The 24,157-nt window shown below is 40.8% G+C and overlaps 1 protein-coding gene across 1 annotated transcript in view; it reads left to right on the forward strand.

Annotated features, from left to right (window-relative positions):
• The window catches only part of VWF (von Willebrand factor), a 118,992-nt gene that overhangs the window by 37,758 nt on the left and 57,077 nt on the right, over positions 1–24,157 (forward strand). The window contains exons 16-27 of the mRNA XM_030238043.2: positions 1,290–1,530; positions 2,198–2,292; positions 3,960–4,120; positions 10,770–10,873; positions 14,070–14,208; positions 15,704–15,838; positions 19,140–19,289; positions 20,018–20,158; positions 21,627–21,746; positions 22,282–22,438; positions 22,999–23,157; positions 23,902–24,037. Coding sequence (XP_030093903.1) covers positions 1,290–1,530; positions 2,198–2,292; positions 3,960–4,120; positions 10,770–10,873; positions 14,070–14,208; positions 15,704–15,838; positions 19,140–19,289; positions 20,018–20,158; positions 21,627–21,746; positions 22,282–22,438; positions 22,999–23,157; positions 23,902–24,037 — 1,738 coding nt within the window. The remainder of the gene's footprint in view (positions 1–1,289; positions 1,531–2,197; positions 2,293–3,959; positions 4,121–10,769; positions 10,874–14,069; positions 14,209–15,703; positions 15,839–19,139; positions 19,290–20,017; positions 20,159–21,626; positions 21,747–22,281; positions 22,439–22,998; positions 23,158–23,901; positions 24,038–24,157) is intronic.

Consider the following 24,157-nt stretch of genomic DNA (forward strand, 5'->3'; position numbering starts at 1 on the left):
GATTATCACACCATTCTGCAGGAATAACAAGAGGAAGGGCTTTCTCTGTAACCCTTTGATTTCACCAAGGTACAAATGTGCCAGCTTTCATTTGCAGCTGCTTCCCTGAACATTGTTCCTCATAACCTTGCATCTGTTTGCTGTGTAGCTCCTGGTTATCAGGAGACCTGCTAAATTCAAACACTTGATAAAACAAGCTCGTTTCTTGTCTTCTGCAATGTGTTGTCATAGCTGCCGCCTAGTGCTGATACTGATGTGTGCAAAGGTGGATGCCTCAAGATCAGCCCTGTAGAAGTGGAGGTTTTAAAAACAAAGACAAAATGGCTACAAAGGCCATAATTAGTCTCCATATAAAAGAATTAATCATCAAAAATTGTTAGTATCTAGGTTTGGCTCCATGATTGCTAAATTACTTAATTATTTGCACCTGTCTCCATAGAAATCACAGAGTGCTTCTGGGATGTGAGGCTGTTGAGTATTGCAGCACTCCTGTTTACCAAAGCAGAAAAATACTTTTCTATTTATTTTGACCAAGTAGTGCCTAAAGCTGTTGCAAAGGAAGAAAGATGTGTATGTGTACATGAGACTTGTAATGCTCTTCATGCATGGGATCACGGAATGATTTGGGTTGGAAGGGACCCAAATGTGTCATTCCAACAGACCATGTCATTCCAACCCCCTGCCATGGGCAGAGACACCTTTGACTAGCCCAGGTTTTTCCAAGGCCCATCCAGCCTGGCCTTGGGTACTTCCAGGGATGGGGCAGCCACAGCTTCTCTGGCCAACCTGTGCCAGGGCCTCAGCACCCTACTGGGAAGAATCCCTTCCTGCCATCCAATCTAAACCTGCTCTCTGTGAGTGTGAAGCCATTCCCCCTTGTCCTGTCACTAGGCCCTTGCCAAGAGTGTCTCTCCATCTTTTTTGTAGGTTCCCTTCAGGAGAGCTTCAGTTAGGTTATCCTGACTGTGATCCAGATAATAACAGAGGTTGGACAGAGCTTGTGTTTCATGTTGTGGGCAAAACTCTGTAGTTAGATTTTCATCGTAGTGCAGGGTAGTCCAGTCCTAACATTTATGGGGAATTTTCTTTAGTAAGGTTTTGTTTGTGTGTATATATGAGCAGTGCCTTAGGCTACACCAGTGCTGCTGTTAAGGAGGAATGGTGTAACACTCCATGATGAGTAAATTGAGTGAATGCCTTTTAATCCCAAGCTTCCCAGTCTGTTTTAGGCAGCTCTTCCTTTAGCTGGATTTGGATAAAATGCTCTTCTCTCTCATGTGTTTCACCAGCAATGGCCTGTCCTGAAGGCCAGGTGTACCAACAATGTGGGACACCGTGCAACCAGACGTGCCAGTCTCTATCCTATCCGGAGGAGGACTGTGAGCAGCTGTGCCTGGAGGGGTGTTACTGTCCCCCTGGGCACTACCTGGATGAGCATGAGCAGTGTGTGCCCAAATCCCAGTGCTCCTGTTACTATGATGGGGAGATCTTCCAGCCAGAAGATGTCTTCTCGGATCATTACTCCATGTGGTAAGTGCACTATTCATAACCCTTCCCTACACACCATCACTCCAGTTTTTGGAGGGCTTGAGTTATTAACTGGATCAGTTCCTTTGCATCTACTGAAACTAGTTAAAGAAAAGGCAAGATTTTGCCCCCAAGAAGCCAAATGGTGAGTTTTGCTATTGTATCTCTCTCAGATTAATATCAAATACCCCCTTAGTCAGTATTAAGCCCTGTCCTATGAACAGTTCCTGCCAGTTTGAAATGGAGCTTAATTACTGACAATAGCTACTTTGTGGGCTTTAAACATATCACCTAATCTCTGGACAGGCCCAGTTTTGGGAACAGTGTCTTCTTTTCCTCTCTACCACAAAGTTTCAGGAACTAGATGGTCCCTTACCTCTTTTCTCAGCAAAGCTGACTATGGTTTTGCTTAGCTTTATCCCTGTGCAGCTGCACTGGATCCAGCAGTTCAGGGCCAGCAAGCATCTTGGTTTCCATGCCACTGTATGGCATCGACTCTCTTAAGGAAAGTTTGCGTTTAATGTTGATAGACACAGTGGATGGAGAGCAACAGCTCAGCCCCACTGAAGGGTAGTTTTGTATTCTGACAAGTTCCCTGTTGACTAAAAATCAGGATGAGTGAAAGCTGAATGTTGTTTCATTAAATATAAGCTCTGTTTCTTTTTCTTAGCTATTGTGAGAATGGATTTATGCACTGCAGTACAAACAGAGCTCCTGGTGGCTTCCTGGCTGATGTTTTAGCTGATGAGAGGCCATCTCCCAGACGTTAGTATGCCTTAAAATATTAATATTTTATTTTGATTTTTTTTTCTCTTCAGTCTCTTGGTAGTGTAGATTGGAGAAGAAATTCCAGAGGTTGCAACAGCTGTGATATTGTGAGATTTTTTCCAGTTTTTTTTTTTTTACAGGGTAGAAACAAAAGGGATGTGTGGGAGGGTGCACAGAATCTCAACTCTGAAAATTGTAATTGTAATTAGCCACTGCAGTCTCTCTTGAGCTGAAAAGGTTAAGGGATCATCTATGCCAGTGATCTGAGGTCCCCATTTGCTATTTGAGGATCACAAGACATCAGTAACTCATCAGTTTTATACCTTCTGTTTCTCACTAGTGGGATGCAAACTCTTTCTGGGTGTAAATGAGGCTTTTAGTGGCCTGAAGGTTACACTGCTGCCAGGTTTCCAGTGTGCCTTCCAGCCAGCAGGAATCTCTATGAAACCTCCTGGAGACTGACAGCTACCATGTTTCCCATCAGTGGACAGGTTTATCAAAAATTTGGCTGAAGGCTGTGAGAGGTGCATGGGAACACTTCTAGTATCTATGTGGGGTTTGCAGCGTTGGAGAAAAGCCAGCAGTGCTCTGGGATCATTTGGAGTTTCCCACTGAGACGTGGATGGAGCTTATGGGATTTTCATGGCATAGGGGGTTTGAGACTGGATGTGTCTCAAAGGGGAAGGGGCTAGTGGGGCTTTGGGGAGGCCTGAAAATATCCAGGAGTTGGACTTCTTGATCCTTGTGGGTGCCTTCCAGCCCAGGATAACCTATGGGATCGCCAGCAGAGCCAAACACAGTGTCTTCCATGGCACACTGATAAATGCACCTGTACATAGGTCTGGAGGAAATTTCTGGTTGATATTTACCATTGCATTGGAGACAAAGGGTAATTGTTTGTCTTTGCACCTTCTCAGGATAAACCAATTTTAGAGGAAAATACTGTAAATGTTTCTGTAGGTACAGGGCAGGGACCTGCTTAATGTTGCTTGCTAGGACACCAGTGACAGTGTCACTGGTTGGGTCACCTGTTCTTCAGGTGATGCCTTCCAGGTAGATATCTCACCAAACTCTTCCTTTAATGCTCCTAAGATATTCTTTTCCTGATAATAGGATGTCAAGACTTACAAAACTTCAGAGAGGCATACTGCTAATACCAGTAGAAATAGTATGTTGGATTTTCTTGGGACAGGGTACTGTCAGATCCTGAAGTCTCAAAGAGTTTTTATTGAAGCTCAGGGCACTGCTGTTTATAGTGACCAATGTAGTTATATTCAGTGTGGGAAATGAGTCTAAATACAATAATATAAAATGCTGTTGCTTCTCAGAATATCAATTTTCTGCTAACTTTGTACAGTGCATAGAGGTGTTTGCATAGCCCCAGTGCAGTCTGGAATTGCACTTTTATGTTTAGTGTGGCTTTTTTGCTTCAGTATTAAATACCTGCTTTCATGACAGCCTAACTGAGGTCGCTCCAGGGGAAGTAGGGGCTGTTTTCTTTGCCATGTCATGTGTAGTGATGTTGCTTCAGGCTATATTCTAAATTAATTTTCTAATCAAAGAAATTATTTTCATATAAAAAATCCACCTTTTAGAAAAATACTGTGTCAATAATGAGTACTTGAGTTCTAATTGCACTTTTTGTGAACTCATTTTTTTTAAAGTAAAAAGGAGCTTGACGTGCAGATTCCCCATGGAAAAAATTATCTGTCCTGCCAACAACCCAAGAGCAGAAGGAGTGGAATGTACCAAGACCTGCCAGAACTATGACCTCGAGTGCATCAGCCATGGCTGCATATCTGGATGCCTCTGTCCAAAAGGGATGGTAAGCAGCTTTCAATACAGCAGTGAGAAGCAGGTCCTCTTTGCTTTCTTGCCTTCATTCTCTGCTACCAACAGTCTTCTTGCAGCTTGGGAATAAGTGGTTGTGAAGTATTGACTATCAAGTTGTGGCTGGCCTAAAGAACATGTAATTGAAATTCATTGAAGATGAACTTTAGCTTGCAAAATAATTATTAATTAAAATTCTAAAGCCTGCCTTGAAGACTGGTTTATGTCTTCCTTCAGTTCTCCTCCTAAACTCCTCCTCAGTCTTGTTGAACTTTCTCAGCCGGAGAGACAGGAGGACACCCATATTTAGGTTGATCGTAGGGATGGAGCACCTCTCCTCCAAAAAAAGGCTGAGAGAATTGAGATTGTTAAGCCTGGCAATGAGAAAGCATTGGGGGTGACCTCATTGTGGCCTTCTGATGCCTGAAGGGAACCCACAGGAAAGATGGAGAGGGACTCTTGACAAGGTCGTGGAGTGACAGGACAAGGGGGAATTGCTTCACACTGACAGAGAGCAGGTTTAGATTGGGTGTGAGGTAATAAGTCTTTATTTGTGAGGGTGGTGAGGCCCTGGCACAGGTTGCCCAGAGAAGCTGAGGCTGCCCTATCCCTGGAAGTGTACAATGCCAGGTTGGATGAGGCTCTGAGAAACCTGGGATAGTGGAATGTGTCCCTGCCCCTGGCAGGGGGTTGTAGCAAGATGATCTTTAAGGTTCCTTCCAACACAACCCATTCTTGGGTTTCTCTGATCCAGCCATCCTTCTTGCTGATATTGGTTCCTCCTTGTCAAGTCTCCATCTCTCCAGCTGCCTTCCTGTGGGTGAGAAGGAATGCAGGATATGAAACTTGCTAAGATGATGTCAGAGTGTGTCTCGGAGTTGCAGGTGTTGTATGAAGCACACCTTTTTTTCTTCCACTGAAAAGAGGCTTTCTGGGGTCCAGGGTTATATCCCACTGCAACCCTCAGATTTAAGAATAAGTTTAATTATTTTCTGCCCCCAAATTCCTTCAATTAACTTTCTAGAAAAACAGCTCTTCCCAAATTCTCATTATACAGTAATTTTTAGCAATAATATAAACATATATTTTGAACATTGCTACTGTATTTTGCTGATAAACACCCATTTATATAAATAGATTCTACTCCAGAATTAAATTCCAGTGCTAGGAAAAAAGCTAAGGCTTGTGAAATGTCTTGGAGGTGAAAAAGAACAGATTCTGAAGTCATCCATAAATTTTCACTGTGATTTTAAAAACAAGTGTTGCTTCTTTTCCCATTTCAGTCTATAAATGCCTATCCTTTACCTGAAAAATATTCATAAATAGTAGTGAGATAAGAAAACTTAGAAAAGCTTCTCTACTTTAAAGTTCCTGGAGCTCCAGGATGAACAGGCTTTTCTTTGCATCTAACATTCAGCTCATTTGGTAAAGGAGCTTAAGATTTTTGGTTTCAGTTCTGGGACATGGTAATAATACACTTTTGACATAATTGTGGAAAACAAATTATGATAATTACTCCACAGGAAAAAACCACCAACCCCTATAGTAATTAACCTTCATTTTTGGTACAGTATTTCGTATTCTTTTTCAGTAAGTTAAAAGAAACAATTGTTTCATAAAATTGTTGCCAAGAGAGCAGTCTTTGACCTTTTGGTATTGGAGACTCCAGCTGACTTTGCAGTGATGTGAAATGCACCCAAGTTCAACAAAGTGGTTTGTCAGGTTTTGAATTGAAGAATCAGGATCACTATTAAAAAAAAAAAAAAAAAGTAAAATAAATTCTCTGTCCACTAGATGACAGTATGGTTTAATCTTCACTAAACTCAGCCTGGAATTGTTCTCATTGGCTTCCTTTGTGTTAGAGAATAAAAATCATGAGCTGCGCCCAAGCCACAATGGGAGAAGCCCATGTAGAAATCATCTTGTAACCACTGCCATGCAAAGTCAGGATCAAGCCCAGTCCCCATTCGGGTGTGTCCTGTTTGCCCTGTCTTTGACTCCTTGCTTCACAGGAGCTGCCAGCTCATTCTCAAAGAGCAGTTTCCTTCTCCTCACCCAATGGGATGAGATTTGCGAGAGCCATTTTTTTTTTATTTCTGTGCTCTGCAATGAGGCTTTGTGCTCCCCCACTAGAGAACGATATGGATAGTGACCAGGATCTCCTTTCCATCCTGTCCTTTTTTAACACAGAGACTCTGGGAGCACAGACACAAAGCTCTTAAAAGTCAAATCAAAGTCAAAGTCTGTGTTTTCCAGGCTTGTACAACAGAGGTGAGCAATAAAGGGACTGGAAAAAGGAATTACCATTTTACTTTTCAGTCTCCTGTATAGGTGTTCTGTAATCCTGCCTAATTTACAAGCACTCACAGAGGTGAGCTACTGTTTGCAGCAGGGTCTTTTGGAAGTAACAGGTTACTCAACATGTGTTCCCATAAATATTTGCACATATTATCAGGCTGGAAGAATTTGTGTCTTCTTACTGAAGATTTTTTCTTTCTTTTGTGATACAGTAGCATATGAAAGTTATCGATGCTCACAGGTAACTTCTTAGCTTGAAGACAAAACCCAATTTCTTTTAACTTCTTCCAAAATTTCAACTTTCAACTTTCTTTCAGTTTCTTTCAATAATAAGTTTTCTGATTCGTCTTGACTTAGTATTTCACATTGTTTTGATTTCTAGCAAATAAAAAATGTTCAATATATCATAAAAATAATTCTTCTGTCTTTGATCATCTAGAAGGTGGGAAATTCTCCTTGTCACGCTTTTGCACAGCAGAAAAGAGAAATCATAACATATGTGCAGAAGTGTGGGGAAAAATATGCTTTCTCAAATTAGTTTGCTGCACTTCAGTTTTTCCCATTGGAAAATGTTAATAAATATACAAATTGAGTGTTAACCACTTTTCTGGGTAAAGAGGAACAGAACAATCACAGAGCACAAAATCCAGACACTCCAAAAGTAGAAAATTACTTTCTTTCTATTCCCAACAACTGACAAAAAAAATAAGGTTTAAAATTTAAATGAAATATTTTATTGCATTCTGACTGCTGAAATAAAACTACTTCTAAAACTGTGATACATTTGTAGAAAAAGGGAAAAAACCCCACAAATCCCAAACATCTTAACCAGGAAAGTTTGGAAGGCTTTTTTTTTTTTTCTTTCTAACTGTTTTCAACTGAAATTTACCTGACTATTTTGATTTCTCTGCTGTATATTTTTAGTGTGGGCTTATCCTATGTTACAATGTCTTCATGAGGAGATGGGCATGTCAAATAAACATCAGAGACATGCAGCTAACATAAGAAAGAGAAGTCAAGTGTAAACCAGCACATTTTGGTCTTCTGACATATTGTTAACTTGTCTTGGTTTGCACATTAAGGGTGAGAGGCTGTTTTAGTTAAAAAAAAATTTATGAAAGAAATCCTTCCCAGTGAGGGTGTTGAGGCCCTGACATAGATTGCCCAAAGCAGCTGTGGCTCTCCCATCCCTGGAAGTGTCCATGGCCAGGTTGAATGGGGCTCAGAGTAACTTGGGATAGTGGAAGGTGTCCCTGCTGATGGAACTGAGTGATCTTTAAGGTGCCTTCTTCCTCAAAGCAATTTCTCATTCTAAAGCCTATTAGCTATTGGGTTCTCATCTGACCCACTTCCTTTATTTAATCTCGTGCTTCTTCATACATTTGGCTGACTTTCCGTTGAATTCCATGCATGTGTCAGGAGGAACAGAGCAATGTCTGAGTATCCCTTGACAGGAATAGTCATCAAATTGTGTTGACCAAGAGAGTTCAAAGTTTAGGTTCATTGAGCTGGATTTCAGGACTATAGGATTTCCTGATTTGGAAGGGACTCACAAGGATCTTCCAGCCCAACTCCTGGCCCTGCACAGACATCCCAATGATCTCACCCTGTGCCTGAGAGCATTGTCCCAACACTCCTGGATCTCTGGCAGCCTTGAGGCCGTGGCCATTCCCTAGAGAGCGTGTTCTGTGCCTCGCCACCCTCTGGGGGAAGAAAATTTCCTAAATTCCAACCTAACCCTTCCCTGACATGGCTCCAGCCATTCCCTTAGATACTGTCCCTCATCCATCAGAGCAGAGATCAGTGCCTGCCCCTCCTTTTCCCATTGTGAGGAATCTACAGAACTCCTGTGAGCTTTGACCTCAGTTTCTTCTTCTCCAGCTCAACAGACCAAGTGCCCTCAGCCACTCCTCATGTGGCTTCCCCTCCAGACCTTTAACCATCTTGGAAGCCTCTTCTGGACACCCTCTAACAGTTTAGATTCTTATATTGTAGTGCCCAAAATTGCCTCCAGGACTCAAGGTGAGACTGCACCATGCAGAGAGGAGCAGAACAATCACCTCCTATGAGTGTGGGTAAGAAGAATCTTAAAAGTTCTGAAACCTGTAATATTGTCCTTCCTTTTGCAAGATTTTTCAAGGTTTAGCAATTAATAAGACAGAGCAAGGAAATTACAGACATTTCTGTGTGATCCCCAAGTAACGGGTGAGCTGTTAGTTAACCACTTGTAATCCCATGGATGCAGAGCATCATCCTAAGGGCATTAAATGGTGCAAACAGCTGTTGTTTTCATTACAAACCTCTGTCTTTTCATATAGCTGCCTCCCCAGTGCTGCTGCCTCCTGTCATCTCAAGCACTCAGGACTGCTAAATCTCGTGTATTAACTGCAGTCTATTGATGGATTGAGAGACTTTCAGAGAAAATCCAGCTGCTTGTGAATAGTGCTCCTTGCCTTGTACTGTAGTACCACATGGTCCTTGTTGTGCACCATGGCAGCAGGCTGCCAGATATGCCCCAGATTTTGGATGGGATGTTAATAGGCCAAATAGATTGTGTGTTACTGTTGACAAAATCATAATTCATTGAGTTTTGCAGAAAAAAATGAGCATTCTTCTGGTCAAAGTCCACTTTGGGTTTTTGTGTCCTTCTTGATGAATCCCACCCACCAACTCTGTCAGTGTTCAAGACAAGGTGCTCTTCTCTCTGTTGGTTGTTTTATGGCTGCTGCGCTGGTTGTGATAAAAATGCCAATACCAGTCTGTACCAGTTTTTAGGGAGCAAGGGGAAGAGGTTCTGATTCTCTTTTTACTAACCAGATGTCTAATCCCCAGTTTTGTATCCAGAGGCAAGTCCTCAAGTGTATTGTGAACTGTGTTGCTGAACACTCAGCAAATTCTTCCATTTTTCCTAAATACCACCAGGAAGGAAGAAAAGAAGATATTAAACTCTTCTTTCTGGTCTTATCTGAACATTCTCACAATCCTTTGTAAAGGTGAAGGCAGAGTTGCAGCTCCATTATCTAGAAAAGCATTTCTTTGTTTCCATCTTGCTTCTATCTAAGTGATTTTATTTGGCATAATGCAGCTCCCCATAAGCCACAGAGCTTGTGGAGCTGCATATAAAGGAAGGGTCTCTGTGCTGTGGAATTTTTTTTTGTGATTTGTTCCATGTGGCAGTTCTAGGTCCCCATAGCAAAAGGCAAAGCTGTTCTTCTTTATTATCCTGGCATTCAGACTACATCGATCTCATTGGCCCATATTTAATGGTAAAAAAGAAACTATTTTAATGATTTTGCAAAAAGAGTTTAAAATGGGAAAGTGATATTTTGTGACTTTTGAATGAGAAGAAGGGGAAGGGCTTTCCATTTAGGTATTCTATGAAACAAGAGCCAAACCTACCCTGGCTTTGCCAGAACTGCTATTGAGTGAAAAGTCAGCATAGCCAGCTTTGGTTATGTTTGATTCTCTGAAACTGGTGTTCTTAAAAATGGAAAGTAATCACAAAAAAAGAAAATAGAAAATGAATGGAAAAACGGAATAGTCTAAAGGCATTACTTGTTTTTCTTTGGCTGTAGTTTTTTTGTTTGTTTGTTTGTTTTTCTTTTTTTTTTGTTTAAGTGGGACAAATGATTTTTAGTTCCATAAAGAGAAACTCAGATCAGGAGGGTGAAAATTAAAATTTGGATAGAAGATAATGTCCTATTTCCTAGCAACAGAACCTCTTGCAGAGAAAGCAGAATAATACCTCAAATGGACTGATATTTATCCAGCCTTCCAGGAAATAAATAGGGATTTGAAAGAAAATGAGTGATTATTGCACTTTTCAGAGGAGAGTTGATAGAGTGTTGGCTTTGTCAAGGGGCTGTCTGCAACAACAGAACCAGCATTTGCATGTGGATGGGTCAGGCGCTGTGGCTTCTGGTCTCCTTGATGGTCCTATTTTCATTTTTAGTCCATCTGGGCCCTTTGTCTGCTTTTGTAGTAAGCCCTTTTCCAGTTTGTTGTGAGAAGCTATTCTCCATACTCAGGTTAGCCTGGTTTACTGCATCCTGGACTTTCTCATTGTGCCATTCTTCTATAATGTCATCTATTCTCCCAGTAGCTTGAGATGGTGGGAGCAAGCTGTGATTTATGTACCTACTGCTCTATTTATGTTAATGGCTGAAAGCATTCTTAGTACTGTACCTTTCTCACCTTGGATAGCCTTCATCCTTTCTTTTATTCCTTTCAACCTTTCTTTTATTTTCCATCCACATGTTCTGTGCTTGCTCCTGGCTGCTTGCTCGCCCTGCACATGGCCACGTCCCAGCAGCCCCAGGTGGTGACAAACTGTGTGTTCTGCTTAGGTACGACATGAAAACAAGTGTGTTGCTCCTGAGAGGTGCCCGTGCTTCCACAGTGGAAGAGAATATTCCAAGGGAGAAACAGTGACTAAGGATTGCAACTCCTGGTGAGCCACTGGAAGGATGTTTTTTCTCATTAGGGAGACTGCTGTGTTTCTGGTAACACCAAATATTGTTTACTTAACAGATCTCTTTTAGAGAAAGCCAGTTTTGGCAGCATACTAATTGTACAAACAGCACATTCCCTTTGCATGTTGCATAAAGTTCCAATAAATTTCCTTGAAATGTCTGGCAACCTCTACCTTGTACCTTACAAATAGTTGTGTGTCTGTGCAACTTTTCTGTAGGCGCTAGATAGTGGATTTTGCAACACAAGATTACAATTTAGGACCTATATGCTTTGGGGTGGGAGGAATGGAGCCTGGGCTTTGTCACTAAGCTTTGCTGTTGTGTTTCCCTTTTTGTTGGCTCTCTGAGGCCCATCAAATCAGTCCTTTTCAGCCAGAAGGGGTGTGATGCACCTGCTGTAGTATGATAGGAGCTCTTCAGGGAAATGATAAAGAATTAGGAAGAGACAGGGTCGACTTCTTAAAACTCAAAAGAGTGCTCTATCTATTGATATATTAAAAATATGAAAATAGATGGAAAACTGTTACTTTCTTAGAAGAAAAGAGTGAGTGCTCCATGTCTTTCACCATTATCCTGATTGGTTGCTAGAAAAGGATTCATAGGTTCAAAGGTGAGTTCTGGGCTGCTCAATTTGCATAGAGGGAAGCCCTCAGCACAGCCTTTGGTAAAGTACAGTGAGCCACTTTTGGCTTCTCCTGCACAGCACATTGGTTGCATTGGAGGTGCTTTGTTTTCCATGTGTGTGATGGAGAGGGGAATGGTGGCTCTTTTCCTTCAGAGCTCCAAGAATCCAGGGCGTAGGACATTCAGCCACCAGCACTGTGAAAATCCTTGGGGTTCTTTGAACTCCGACTTGAGAATCAGTTATGCATTCTACCCTAAATGTTCCTGCCCAGCTCTGTGGCAACCCCAGGAGCAATGTTCGTCATCCTCTGTATGACTGGCTGGAGTTGGGTCAGAGAGTCAGCACCACTGAAGAGTCCAGTGCTTGATTTTTGTTTGGTACACTGCTCTTTGAATAACAGTGATTTCAAGTTTTGCATTTTTAAACTAGTGGGACCACTCCTAACTAGCATGAGTTAGCCTTGGATGAAGGTTTTGTATTCCAGTTTTGCTTAATTTGTTTCCTTTGCAGCTACATATAACACTGTGAATCCATGTAATTAAATCTGGGGGAAATAGGCTTGAAAGGGAAAAAGATGGAAGAGAAATTGATGTTTTTGTCTAGGTACATACTCTATAATCTGCTTACATTGCATTTAGGTAGAAGTGACTCAGCTGAAAATTAGGCACCATGAAAATTTTATTGAAACAAGAAGAATATAGTGTGAGACTTCTCAGTGATAAAAAGTCTGCAAGATCCTCACAATAACCATGATCAGCCTTTTTATTGTCAATTATTCATATAATCTTTGATCTTAAAGTAATCATACCCATGTTGCTTTACTGTTGTAACTGTCCACAATTCTGGCAATACCATTGTAAATTATATTTCCTCAAATACATAGAATTTTCTTCATTATTAGAGTCGAGGAAATGTAGAAAACAGGCTTTTTCTCATTGATAAAAAGCTCTTCCTCAAATTTTAGATGTTTTTCATGAATGTGGAAGTAAAATTGGAGATAAGGTCCCTTAAAAAATGTTACTAGGGCTTTTTTGCACTATGTGACTTTGAAAAGTTTCTTGATAGTTCTCAGCAAATATCAAGTAAAATGTAATTTTAAAAGTTATAGGAAATTCCTGTTGCTTTGAGAATTAATAAGAATTGGGAGTCGGCATTTTGGAGGTCAAGATCTTCCATTTTTTTTTGGTTTTGTTTTTTGTACTGCTATTGCAGGAGTTCTCATTCTCACTTGTTCTTAGCCAGATGTGAACACCTGCAAAGGCAATATATGAGCCAGAGGTGTCAGATTTGGCATTTACATCTGACTTGACATATGGGACACCCTAATTCATGAACAGTGGAATGTCTCCAAGCCTAAGCCAGTGGCAAACCTTCTCTTATGCAATCTATTGGGAGTTCATTGTGGAGCTCAATGAAAATTTTGGAGTCACACTTGTGCTGCAGTGCACTGCAGAAATTTGCTAATATGAATTTAACCATCCCATGTCTCTTGTAATCTGTCCATGCACATATTTACAAAATCTTGCTCTTGTCTAACTGTTCACAGAGGAGAGGGGGCAAGAGGTTTCATGTTACTGAAGTTTCATTCTTTGGAGAAAATGTCTTGCCCAATATTTATTATGATGTGAAATGTTATTAAGATTATATGGTATCTATGCTCAGGTTAGGGCATTATTAGAGAACTCAGTTCAGTGCCCAGTTTTTCCTTCAGGTAACAATTTTATCTTGGAAAAGTACTTCAAGTTCTTTATCCCTGAGTTTTTGTCTGTAAAGTATGGATAGAATTCCCCTTTCCCTGCCCTCCGAGAGCTTGGTTAGAAAATTCCTGGGGCAGTAATGATGTCCATCTGCATTCATGGAGCATTTAGTGGATGAATGTTTTGCCATCCCCCAGCAATATATTGCTTATTAATTATTAAATTATTATTATTAGATATTGTGTAAAATGGTATTCTAACTCTTCACTGATTTTGAGTTTTACTTTAGTTGCTCAGTCTTTTGCTAGTTAGCAAATAAATTTATTTCACTGATCAAAAGCCTGTGGATGTCAAGGGAGAGTTCCCCTTTCATATTTGCAGCTTCTGTAGCAAGGTTGTGCTCCTCCAGGATACTTCTGGAAAAGGGCAAGAGTGTGGATGCTCGGTTTTGCTGAAAGGGTACTTGGAGCAGAGCAGCATATCCTAAATAAAATTCTAGTATAAAAACATATTCCAGCAAATTCTGGTATAAAAGAATATTCTAGCGGAGTCTGTCCTGACCTATTTTGTAACAGGGAAATTCAAACCACCCAGAGTCCTACACTGCAGCTTGTAAGAAGCAGAGAAACACATTCCTCATTCATTTAATCTTAATGCACTATTTGGATTTATGCACCCATTGCTAACATATGCTGATTTATGTTAATGACAGAGCCTCTCATCTGGTGGTAGAGAGCTCCTGGAGGCAGAGACTGTGGCACTTTCATTTTGCCTAAAGCACTTTGCTTTCTCTTGCTTGTAATTTACATTGAGATTAGGACAACTGTCATTGCCCCCTTTTCTCTGTTACAGTGTGTGCCAGGGGAGGAAGTGGGAGTGCACCAAAAATCTGTGTGATGGCACCTGCACTGCTATTGGTACAGCTCATTACTTGACATTTGATGGATTGAAATACAAGTTTCCAGGAAACTGCCAGTATGTGCTAGCTCAGGTAAGAAGAGCATGTCAAATGCTAAAGCTGCCTGATCATATAAAAGCAGTTTTACACCAGGTGAGAAGATCAGCATTTGGATAAATCATAGTTAACTATTTCTAATTACTAAGTCAGATGTATCGTAGAAAAAAATAGAGCTTATTTATGTTTTCAGAGATGTCTTGAGAATTTTGAAAAGTGAATTGTGTCCTATAGAAATCAGGCTGTCACGTGTCCAGCTGGCCATCGTGAGCCTTATGAGAACACTTTGGTATAGAGCAGAGCTCTCTGAATCTCATCTCCAAAATGGAATTCTGGTGATCCATAAATCAATGTTTTCTTCTTCTCCTTTTTATCCTGTAGTGTTAGCTTGCTGTCTGGCTGTGCGAGACAAGGAATGCTCAATGAACCTTCCCTAAATGCACCCAGAGCACAGGCTCTGCTCATTCCCTTCAGCACGATCCCTGTCTTGTTCCATGCAAGCAGGTGCTTGGAGTCCCCTGACAATATCCATTTTCCTCACAGCAAGGAGGAGAGGGGGATAAAGGCAGAGCAAGCTAAAACCAACTTTTGATTTGTGGAAGCAGACAGAATTTAGAGTTCACTAAGACAAAGGCTCATCTACATGCAAATTATCATGTATTTAGAAATGTCTGTGCAAACAAGGATTTATCTGAAAATTTTTTCTAAAACTAGATGGATTCACTGCTGATTGATAACAACAATATTCTGCAGTTACAGTGGGATGTGTTTCATGGGTGGGTTACTATTTTCCCCACAGAGTTCTCATGAGGCGTATTCCTCCTTGCAGTTCTCCTTAGGGAGGAAGGTGTGATCAACCTGGCTCTACTTAGGTCTTTGAAATATGCTCCCACCTTGATTCTAGCAGGATTATGTTTGAGGAGTGATTGCTTTGCCACTACTCTGAGCTCTGTGTAATGGTCTTATGGGCACAAATAACATAGGCTACTGCAAAACTACTTAAAATGGCATTCAGATCTGTTTTCCTTAAATGATAGACACAGAGCCTTTTTCTTAAAAGGTGCGTACCAAAAAAAATGAACACAGCCGAAAAATAAAATCTAAAAGGCCAGAGAGATATGAGTTATCATGTAAATGTAGTAGGAACTCTCCAAGGATCTCAGAAATTCTGGATTTAGAAGAAAATCAATACATTAAGCTGTGTATTCACACGTGCCCTGTGCCCATCATACATTTTTAGATATCACAGATATTGTAACATGGTAAATTCTCCCTGCCAAAAAATACTCTCCAAATTATGCATGTGTGTGTCACTGGCAGAGTGTGCCTCACTCTTTAAGGGATGGGACACATGAATATCAGTGCTAAGCATAAACTAAATGAACATGGGAACAGTTGGCATGCCAATATATATCCTATTGGCCACAGATTACACAGTGTTGTTTGAGGCTTTTTTTTCCTGTGTGTTTTTCCCTGTGTGTGTTTTTCAAGTACTCTGCATTACCGACTCATTTATTTTCTTATCTGATAGGATTTCTGCAAGGGTGACTCTGGAACATTTCGGATATTCATTTCAAATGAAGGTTGTGGCTTCACTGGAGAAAAGTGCACCAAAAGGGTTATCATTGTGTATGAAGGAGGGGAAATAGAGCTGTTCAATGGAAACGTATGTACGCTTTCTTTTCTCTTTCCTTCCTTTTGTTTTTTTTTTGGGAAAATAATTTCTGACTGTTCAGTAAGCTAAGGCATGAATGACCTCTCACTCAGGGGTTCAACGATCAGGTTAGCAGGTTTATGTTTATCCATTTTATTTAGCTTCCAGAGGTATAATGCTTTTATGGTATTTCTGCTATTTGGTATTTCTGCTGTTTCGGTATTTCTGCTATTTCTTGATGCCAATCAGTTTATCTCAGATAATCATAGAATGGTTTGGGTTGGAAGGGACCTAAAAGATTACCCAGTTCTACTCTCCTTCCATGGGCGGGGCACCTTCCACTATCCCAGGTTGCTCAGAGCCCCATCCAACCTGGCCTGGAACACTTCCAGGGACTGGGCAACCTGTGCCAGGACCTCACCACTCTCACAGGGAAGAATTTCTTCCTGATATCCAGTCTAACCCTGTTCTCTGTTAGTGTGAGGCTGTTCCCTTTGTCCCACTCCAGACCCTTGTAAAGAGTCTCTCTCCAGCTCTTTTGTAGCCCTTTTAGCTATTGGAAGACTGCAATAAAGTCTTCCTGCAACCTTCTCTTCTTCAGGCTGAACAATTTCCACTTTTTCAGTCTGTTTTCACAACAGAGGTGCTCCAGCCCTTTGATCATCTTGGTGGCCTCCCCTGGACCCATTCCAACACCTCCACATCCTTTGTGTATTGGGGCACTCCAGACCCTTTCTAAGCATGGTTTGTCACAGCCTGTTTCCAGCAACTTGAAGTGCAAGGAAGGGCTAAGAGATGACTGACCTTTGGGTAGTAAAACATCAGAGATAATTTAGCAATCTGAAGGACTGAGAACACACACGCACAAAAAAAGAGTCACTGCTCCAACAAGTTGATACTGGAATGTCAGCTGTCTTTTGTCCTGTTAAATTGCTGGATGGAATATCCTCCTGACTATATTCTTCTTTTTCTTCCCTTTTACTACCAAAAAATGTGGAAGAATTGACCAAGAATGGCTTCCACCTCCCATGTCCCTTCCCAGCAGGAAATGAGCTTTCCAGAGGGCAGAGTTCAGCCCTTTTCCTTGAGCTCTGTAACAATTCTCACTGCCTGTGAGCTTAGTCACTGCAGGGGTGCAGTGGATTATTGTTTCAATCACTGCCTTTTCAGAAGTCCTGTGCTCTTGACCAGACATTTGCAAGAATGTTCCCAGTGAAACCACTCTACATTTACCTGGTTTTGGATTAACAGAAAAAGCTGTACCAGGTTTGGAATTGCCTGCAAATTGCCACTGAGCCTTGGCAGGAACACAAAAACATCACCTTTATTAAAGGTGTCTGTGCAGTGCACCTTGACAGCATAGGAACCATACAGGCTTTTGGGTGCTGCAGGAATGAACACAAGACATGTTGGTTGTCCAGTTTTTCATTTCTACTGCTAAAGAATCCCTGACTAGGCTGAGTGTAAATAGCAGTGCAGGGATCATTCCATCTAGCTGGGCTTTGTCTGAAAGCTTCTTTGGTGATAGATTTTCAGAAAAGCTGTGATTCCATTTGGATATGTAAGAAAGGGCCAGAGGATAACAGCACATGATTTAGGCATCCAGCAGCTCCACCATCAGAGGATGTTTGGTTCCTGAGGGAGCCTGTCCTTGTAAGACCTAGGTCTGTATTACAACACTGTCGACATGACCCTGAGTGAATTTTCAGTTGTCTTTTTGGAGAGTTTAAGGCTCAGTGTAATAATATCTAGAGCAAATTTGCTTAGAAATAACAACTAAAAGAGACTTTAAGGAGAACCAATGCATATGGAGACTCTTAGGCAAATTCTTATTCAGTAATGATTTTCTACACTCTTTTTCCACAAGAATCCTTAGAAGCAAGCAGAAGAATCAGGTGTTCTTTTGGCCATTAAAATGCTTCCAATTAACATTGCTTTAAGATGATATGTTTTGAGAGCAGCTTCTACTGCTGCTGGTAAATGAGGGTTTAATTGAGATGTTACAGTTCTGGCTGAGGTTTAAAATAAAATGAAATAGTTTTTGATTTTCTGAAACAAATCTGCAAGTTTGCAAGGTCAAAAGTTTATGACTTCATGGCTGGGCAAAAAACCTCCATAAACATAAAAATTCTGTAATTTGGGTCAACCTCCCAGCTCATCTTTGCCCTCTTCTGTGTTTTGGAACCCTTTGAATTTGGAAAGACAAAGACTGTTGAATTTTAAGTGTAGTGTCAAGTGTAGTAATATGTTGGGCATAGGAGAAAGTTAAAAACCTTTTGGTACCTAAAATATCTTTTAATATCTTCCCTAAAGACACTGAAGACCTGCTTTAGGAACTCCATGGAAAATGTAAACTGTCTTCTCTGGAATAAATGTTTCTAATGATAGCTCAGAGATTAAAAGCATTTAATTACTGTGCTGAGCTTTTACTGAATTGAGCAAGACAGAATAGTAGGATAAGGAAATATTTTGCCTTCAGAGTAGGAGGGTGGGTAAATGGTTTCTAGGCTCTTTTTTCTCCCTTACATTAATTGCTATTTCTACTGATTAAAAGTTTTCATCAGCCTCTTCCAGAACTGAGCAGTTAATGCATTAGTATGGTGCTTAAAGTAGCAGCCATGCCAGGCTTTTCTTTTCAAATGTTTTTAATATTTCTATTAGAGTTCCCATTGAAAGGGAATTGTGGTGTGAAAGAGAGCATTTTAAATTAATCTCTTAAATTCTTAGTAGCTGGAGGCAATGAATTTGCAGCCAGATGGAAAAAGAAAGAGGCACACAAGGGAAGGGAAAGTGATGGAAAAAATGAATAGACACCAAAAACACTCTCTGGATTTTTCCTGTAGATGTAGTTAGTTATGAAGAAGGTGATTCCTGACTGCAGAATAAGACTGCTTTTCAGAGGCCACTGATATGTGTGGTTCTGCCAGTTCTTATTACACCAGAAGGACAGAATTGTTAAGTTTCCTAAAAAGCTGAAATAGAAAAAGCCTGGACCAACATGTGAACCAGTGACCAACACTAAACTGGTGATTAATTGAGTATACTCTGTCTTTATCAGCCCTGCTTCATATATTGGCATTGTGTGGTATACCCTGTGACCATATTCAAAGACTTTGGAAATGGGATGAGATTGAAAGACGGTACTTGTATCCCAAATTTCTGGTTTTCTCTGGAGCATCTGGATAGTGTGTGGAAGCTCTCTGGAGAACAGCATGATTGGAAGCACCTATTAACATGTCCCACTGGGAAAATCACTTACCTTAAATAATAATTAGATACACTGCTGATAGCACAATGCGTTTCTCTCATTCAGGTAAACATCAGGGTACCTCCTAAGGGTGAAAACGATAACTTAGATGTCATCAAGTCTGGCCGTTATTACATCATTTTACTGGGCAAAAGCATCAGTGTGACCTGGGACCTGGCCATGGGAGTCTCCATTATCTTAAAAGGCAATTTCAAAGTAAGCGGTTTTTGCTTCATCTCTTATTCTCACAAGAGAATGCACTTAACCTGTCCCTGGGGAATGGCTTTTTTTTTTTTTTTTTTTTTAATAATGTAGATTTTCATGGTATATTAGGCACTTGTTCAAAAATTGAGGGGTTGTTTGGTAGTACTGTAAGACTGCCTTATTTTCCTGGTTGTTCAAATATAACAGCCAAATCCTGTTGGATTGGCTGTTATATAACAGCCAAATCCTGTTATATAATTGGCTGTTATGAGTTATAACTTTCTGTCATAACTCATTTCCTGATCATTGGAAATGAGTTATGACAGAAAGGATGAGTGCTGTGGGGCCTCAGAATAACCAGGAGCGATTTTTTCTGCATTCAAGAAGAGCAGCATAAGAGCCAAATTTACTGGTGATGATGATAGGACAGCAATCTCCACAAATAAAATGGGATTGTAGGGACGCACTCCAGACAGAGCTACTGGGCACTGCTGATTAGAGCAGTCCTTTCTGGGAGTCCTTGGGGACAGTGTGGTCCTGCTTTCTGCAGAGCCGAGCGGGAATGGGAGCTACACATTCTCTGAGGGAGACTGTGTCTGAGTGGCCATGGCAAGGCCATGGGTAATTCAATTTTTGAACCTCATGGCATTAAAACACCAGGCTAAAAAGACTTCTTAACAAAACCCTAAGCTGGTCGACAGTTGTAAGATTAATGCTTTCTGTGTTTCTTTCCCTGCAAGGATCAAGTGTGTGGTCTGTGTGGAAATTTTGATGGAATTCAAAACAATGATTTGACCAGCAGCAGTGAACATCTTGAAGTAGATCCAGTTGACTTTGGAAATTCTTGGAAAGTTAGTTCCCACTGTGCTGATGTTGCAAAGGTAATTGTGAATGAACTGTGAAAACTAATTAGTGTGGGTTACACTATCAGTGAAGAGTGGACAAAGAGCTTTGGAAGGATTAAAATAAGTAGAAATTAACTCTTTCCTCCATGTTTTTGCCAAATAATATTATGTCTTTAAATCTGGTAAAAGGCCAATTAACTTATGTAAAGCTTCTGGGCTGCCTGGCTTCAGAGGAATGTTTAAATAGCCAATTGGTATAGTAGAGACTGTTCCTAGAGTTATCCAGCCCAGATGCTTAAAATCCAGCTATCATTGGAAATCTCATTTTAGAGTTTAATCTTAAAACAAAAAGCTTTAATTTTTAGTCAGGGTGAGTTCAAATAAAAATATTGTTGCTCTCTATTCAAATTTCTATATCCCAAATCTTGGTCTTTCCATTAGAAACAATGGAATGCACAGGCTAATTTCTTTCTATATGACTTTTTTTTTTTTTTTTTTTAGTAAAGGGAAAGGCTTGACCAGAAAAACGCAGGATAAAGGAGGGGATGGGAGATCTTATTGCTATCTATCATTGCATGTGAATTTTGGGGAGGGTAGCTGCTTTCTGAAAGTGTTATCTATATCCCAGTTCTGGAAATTTCTTGGAGTTCTAAGTATATTACACATAAGAGTCTACTCCTATTTTCCAAATACAGAGTTTTGAAAGAATGAAATTGAATAAGAAATTTGTATGTAGCTGACAAGTAAAGACCAAAGTATTTCCAAATGAAATGTGTGAGGAAATACCTTGAAAACAACTTTTTTGACATTTGTAAAACAAAGCATTTCATTCAGCTGATGCTTTTCTCCTCTTGAAAATTCATCCAAGTGACTGGGGAAGGCGTGAAAAAAGCCTTTTTTAGATCTTTTCTTACAAGATTTGAATTACAAGACATACACACTGAAGAATTTGTTCATGATCACAGGAAATCTTCTGGGTTAGTTGCTAGTTATGTGCAAGTGTGACATTGCCACAATATTACCTTTCTGAACGTACCTTTTTTCAATTGATTGAAGTGCGATAAAAAGTTGCAGTACTGCAGAGTGAGGTTGCAGGGTCAGAAAAGGAGCAGCTTCTCATTTCAGTGTCATGGGCACAGGACCTGCAGGGTGTTGCTGTGGTAAATTCTGTGTCAATACTAGTGCTCCTTGTTATTAGATAAATTAAATGGGAGGAGAGAAGATTACTGAGCTATTTTTATTCAGCAGAAGCCTTGGGTATTGTCTGCTAAAATCTGGTCATATTTTAAAGTCTCGTGGACCTTCTAAGGAGTTGTGGATGATCATTTGTCAGATTGGGTGTTTGCTCTGCTGCAGCAGGATATGTGTATGTTGTGCAACAGGTTGAAACTTTACTCAGAGAAACAATTTCCTTTGTTAGTGAGTCTTTTACTTAAATTTGAAGAGTCCCAAGGTCCTGAAGACCAGGCTAAAACAATCTCTGCTTGTCTCTTACAATATTAAGGCCAGCTTGGAACAGACCTTGATGTCTCCACTGTGTGGTGGAAACATAGTGAAGCAGATGATGGTAGAATCATCATGCAGCATTTTGTCTGGAAGCATCTTTGAAGAATGCACAAAATTGGTGAGTATTGGGTCATGTGTTTCACATTCTTCAATCCTGCGTGATCTGTGCTGGCGTTGATTACAGCTGAGGGGAAAAGATTGGTTGTGCTGACAGCGCATAGGACTTGGTGAAGGCTGGCTGGTGTTCTCATCTCTCACCTTGTCCTGTAGTGGTGGCTTTATGGGAAAATGCACCTTTATGGGAAAACATACCTATTAAGCTATGAAGAAACTTCTTCCCAAGGGAAATTTTACTGCATGGTCCAGGGACTGCACATGGAGTGAAGCCTAAGGGTTAAGATTTGAGGGAAGGGGGAGTTGAGCCAATGCAATGCTTTTCAGGCTGTGTTATACCCAAGCTGCTGCATGAGAGGGATGGGGACAAATCTTAAAAGTATTAAGTGATTGCAGACTGCAGTCCTTGAAAGATTTGCACTGATTTATGTGGCGCCTTGACCCTTGGCAAGTGGAGCAGCCAAACCATTTGAAGGTTAATGACGTGTACAGGAAGGAGATGAAGGACTTGGAGTGTCCTTTGCCCTTCTCTCCGGCAGGTGAATCCAGAGCCCTACATTGACATTTGCCTGTATGACACCTGTGCTTGTGAGTCTGTTGGGGACTGCGCATGTTTCTGTGACACCGTTGCGGCCTACGCACATGCCTGTGCACAGAAAGGGGTGGCTGTTCACTGGAGGTCACTGACTCTGTGCCGTAAGTACAGAAAACACGAGGCAGAACTGGGAACAAACATGCAAGGTTTTGGCTCAGCCTGGTCAGATTTAGCTCTGTTCCCACTGACATCCAGAAAATTTCACGTTAATGGGGCTGGGCAAACAGCTCTCTGACACTCCCATTCCCTGTTCTATTTCTGTACCTGGCAAACCTGTTTCATCAATTAGAGGATGTAGTAGCCTGTAGTACAAAATCTAGAGGAAGAAATCGTTTCAGTAATATATATGTACATGTGCATCAATTGAAGTTTACAATTTGGGGTTGTGTTGCTCTTGCTATTATTAAACCTAAGAATTTCTGGTTAAAGCAAGTATTTCATTTTGTGAATAAAGATGTAAGTGTGAAAAGGTGGTCTGTCCTAATTGTTGTCAAACAATGATGTAGTAAAATAATCTTTATTTAAAAGTGGAAATCTTTGTTTTTCTAAATATATGTGGTCCACTTCGTACAATGTTTGGGGCCATAGTTCTAAGAGGCATGGTGAATATACACTCTGGTTTGACTTTTTTTTTTTTGCCTCTGATTCTGTCCCTGCATAGCACAAAGCTGTGAGGACCTGAATAAACAGGAATTAGATTATCAATGTGAATGGAGATATAACAGCTGTGGACCTGCTTGTCCTGTCACATGCCAACACCCCCAGGCTTTGGAATGTCCTCTGCAGTGTGTGGAAGGATGCCACATGCACTGTCCTGCAGGTAAGTCCATATTTTGATTTATTTAAACAGCTTTTCTTCTTCTTTGACAGGTTCAGTGATGTGTTTTCACCACAATTCCTTACTGCCTGAGGAGGGAGGTGTTTGGCATCCCAATTTGGGTTTGTGAAATGGTCACAGTGTATGGAGGGCATGATGTGGTGCCCAGAAGAGGAGTGTGAACCCCTGCCAGCAAGGATGAGAGAGGATGGGATCAGCTTGATGAGACTGGAGGATTAGGGGCTGTGTGGGAACAGATTGTTGACTCTGTGGTTAGAGTATGAATTTGTGCTGGAAATTTACAAAATGCTCTGCTCCAGAGCAGCTACAGTAGTGAAATCCATTGCTTTCCCTTGTTTATTACCTCCAAGCGTTGGTATTTCTGATCAGAACAAGGTAGAGGATAGGAGGAGAACTACATAATATACATGTAAAATGGAAAATGCCATTTTCCCCTGATGTTACTGATACCCTGACATCTTTCATGCTTTGTTCTGAAGATATATTTACCCTCTGTGTGGTGCTGGCTGTTGAAAGTATACGCTGGGTTAGGTGCTTTCAGTATCTAAATAAAAGCCATTATGAGGGGAGGAGATACTTCTCTGTGTCAAATTGGCAGTGGCCACAACAACCAGCCGAATATTCAGGAGGTTTGAGGCCACCTTAGAAGCGCTGTTTTAGCCCCATGGTTAGTTTTACAGTTCATGACAACTGGCATCTTTACATTGCTCTGCTGTTTTGAAACAGGGAAAATCATTGATGAGCTGTCCCTGGATTGTGTCAGTCCAGAAGACTGTCCCATGTGTGCAGTTGGAGGTGACAGGATCCCACACGGAAGGAGAGTAGTTTTGAACAGAGATGATCCACAGCACTGTCAATCTTGGTATGATGGGTTTGTGCAGGGAACCAGCATCCCTCTTGTGTAGGATGAAGGGTCAGGGTTGAAGGGCATCCTCATGAATAAGTATATAGATGTAATTTAAATGTACCACTCAAAAAGAAG

Source organism: Serinus canaria, chromosome 1A (assembly GCF_022539315.1).
Source record: "Serinus canaria isolate serCan28SL12 chromosome 1A, serCan2020, whole genome shotgun sequence".
Taxonomy (NCBI): domain Eukaryota; kingdom Metazoa; phylum Chordata; class Aves; order Passeriformes; family Fringillidae; genus Serinus; species Serinus canaria.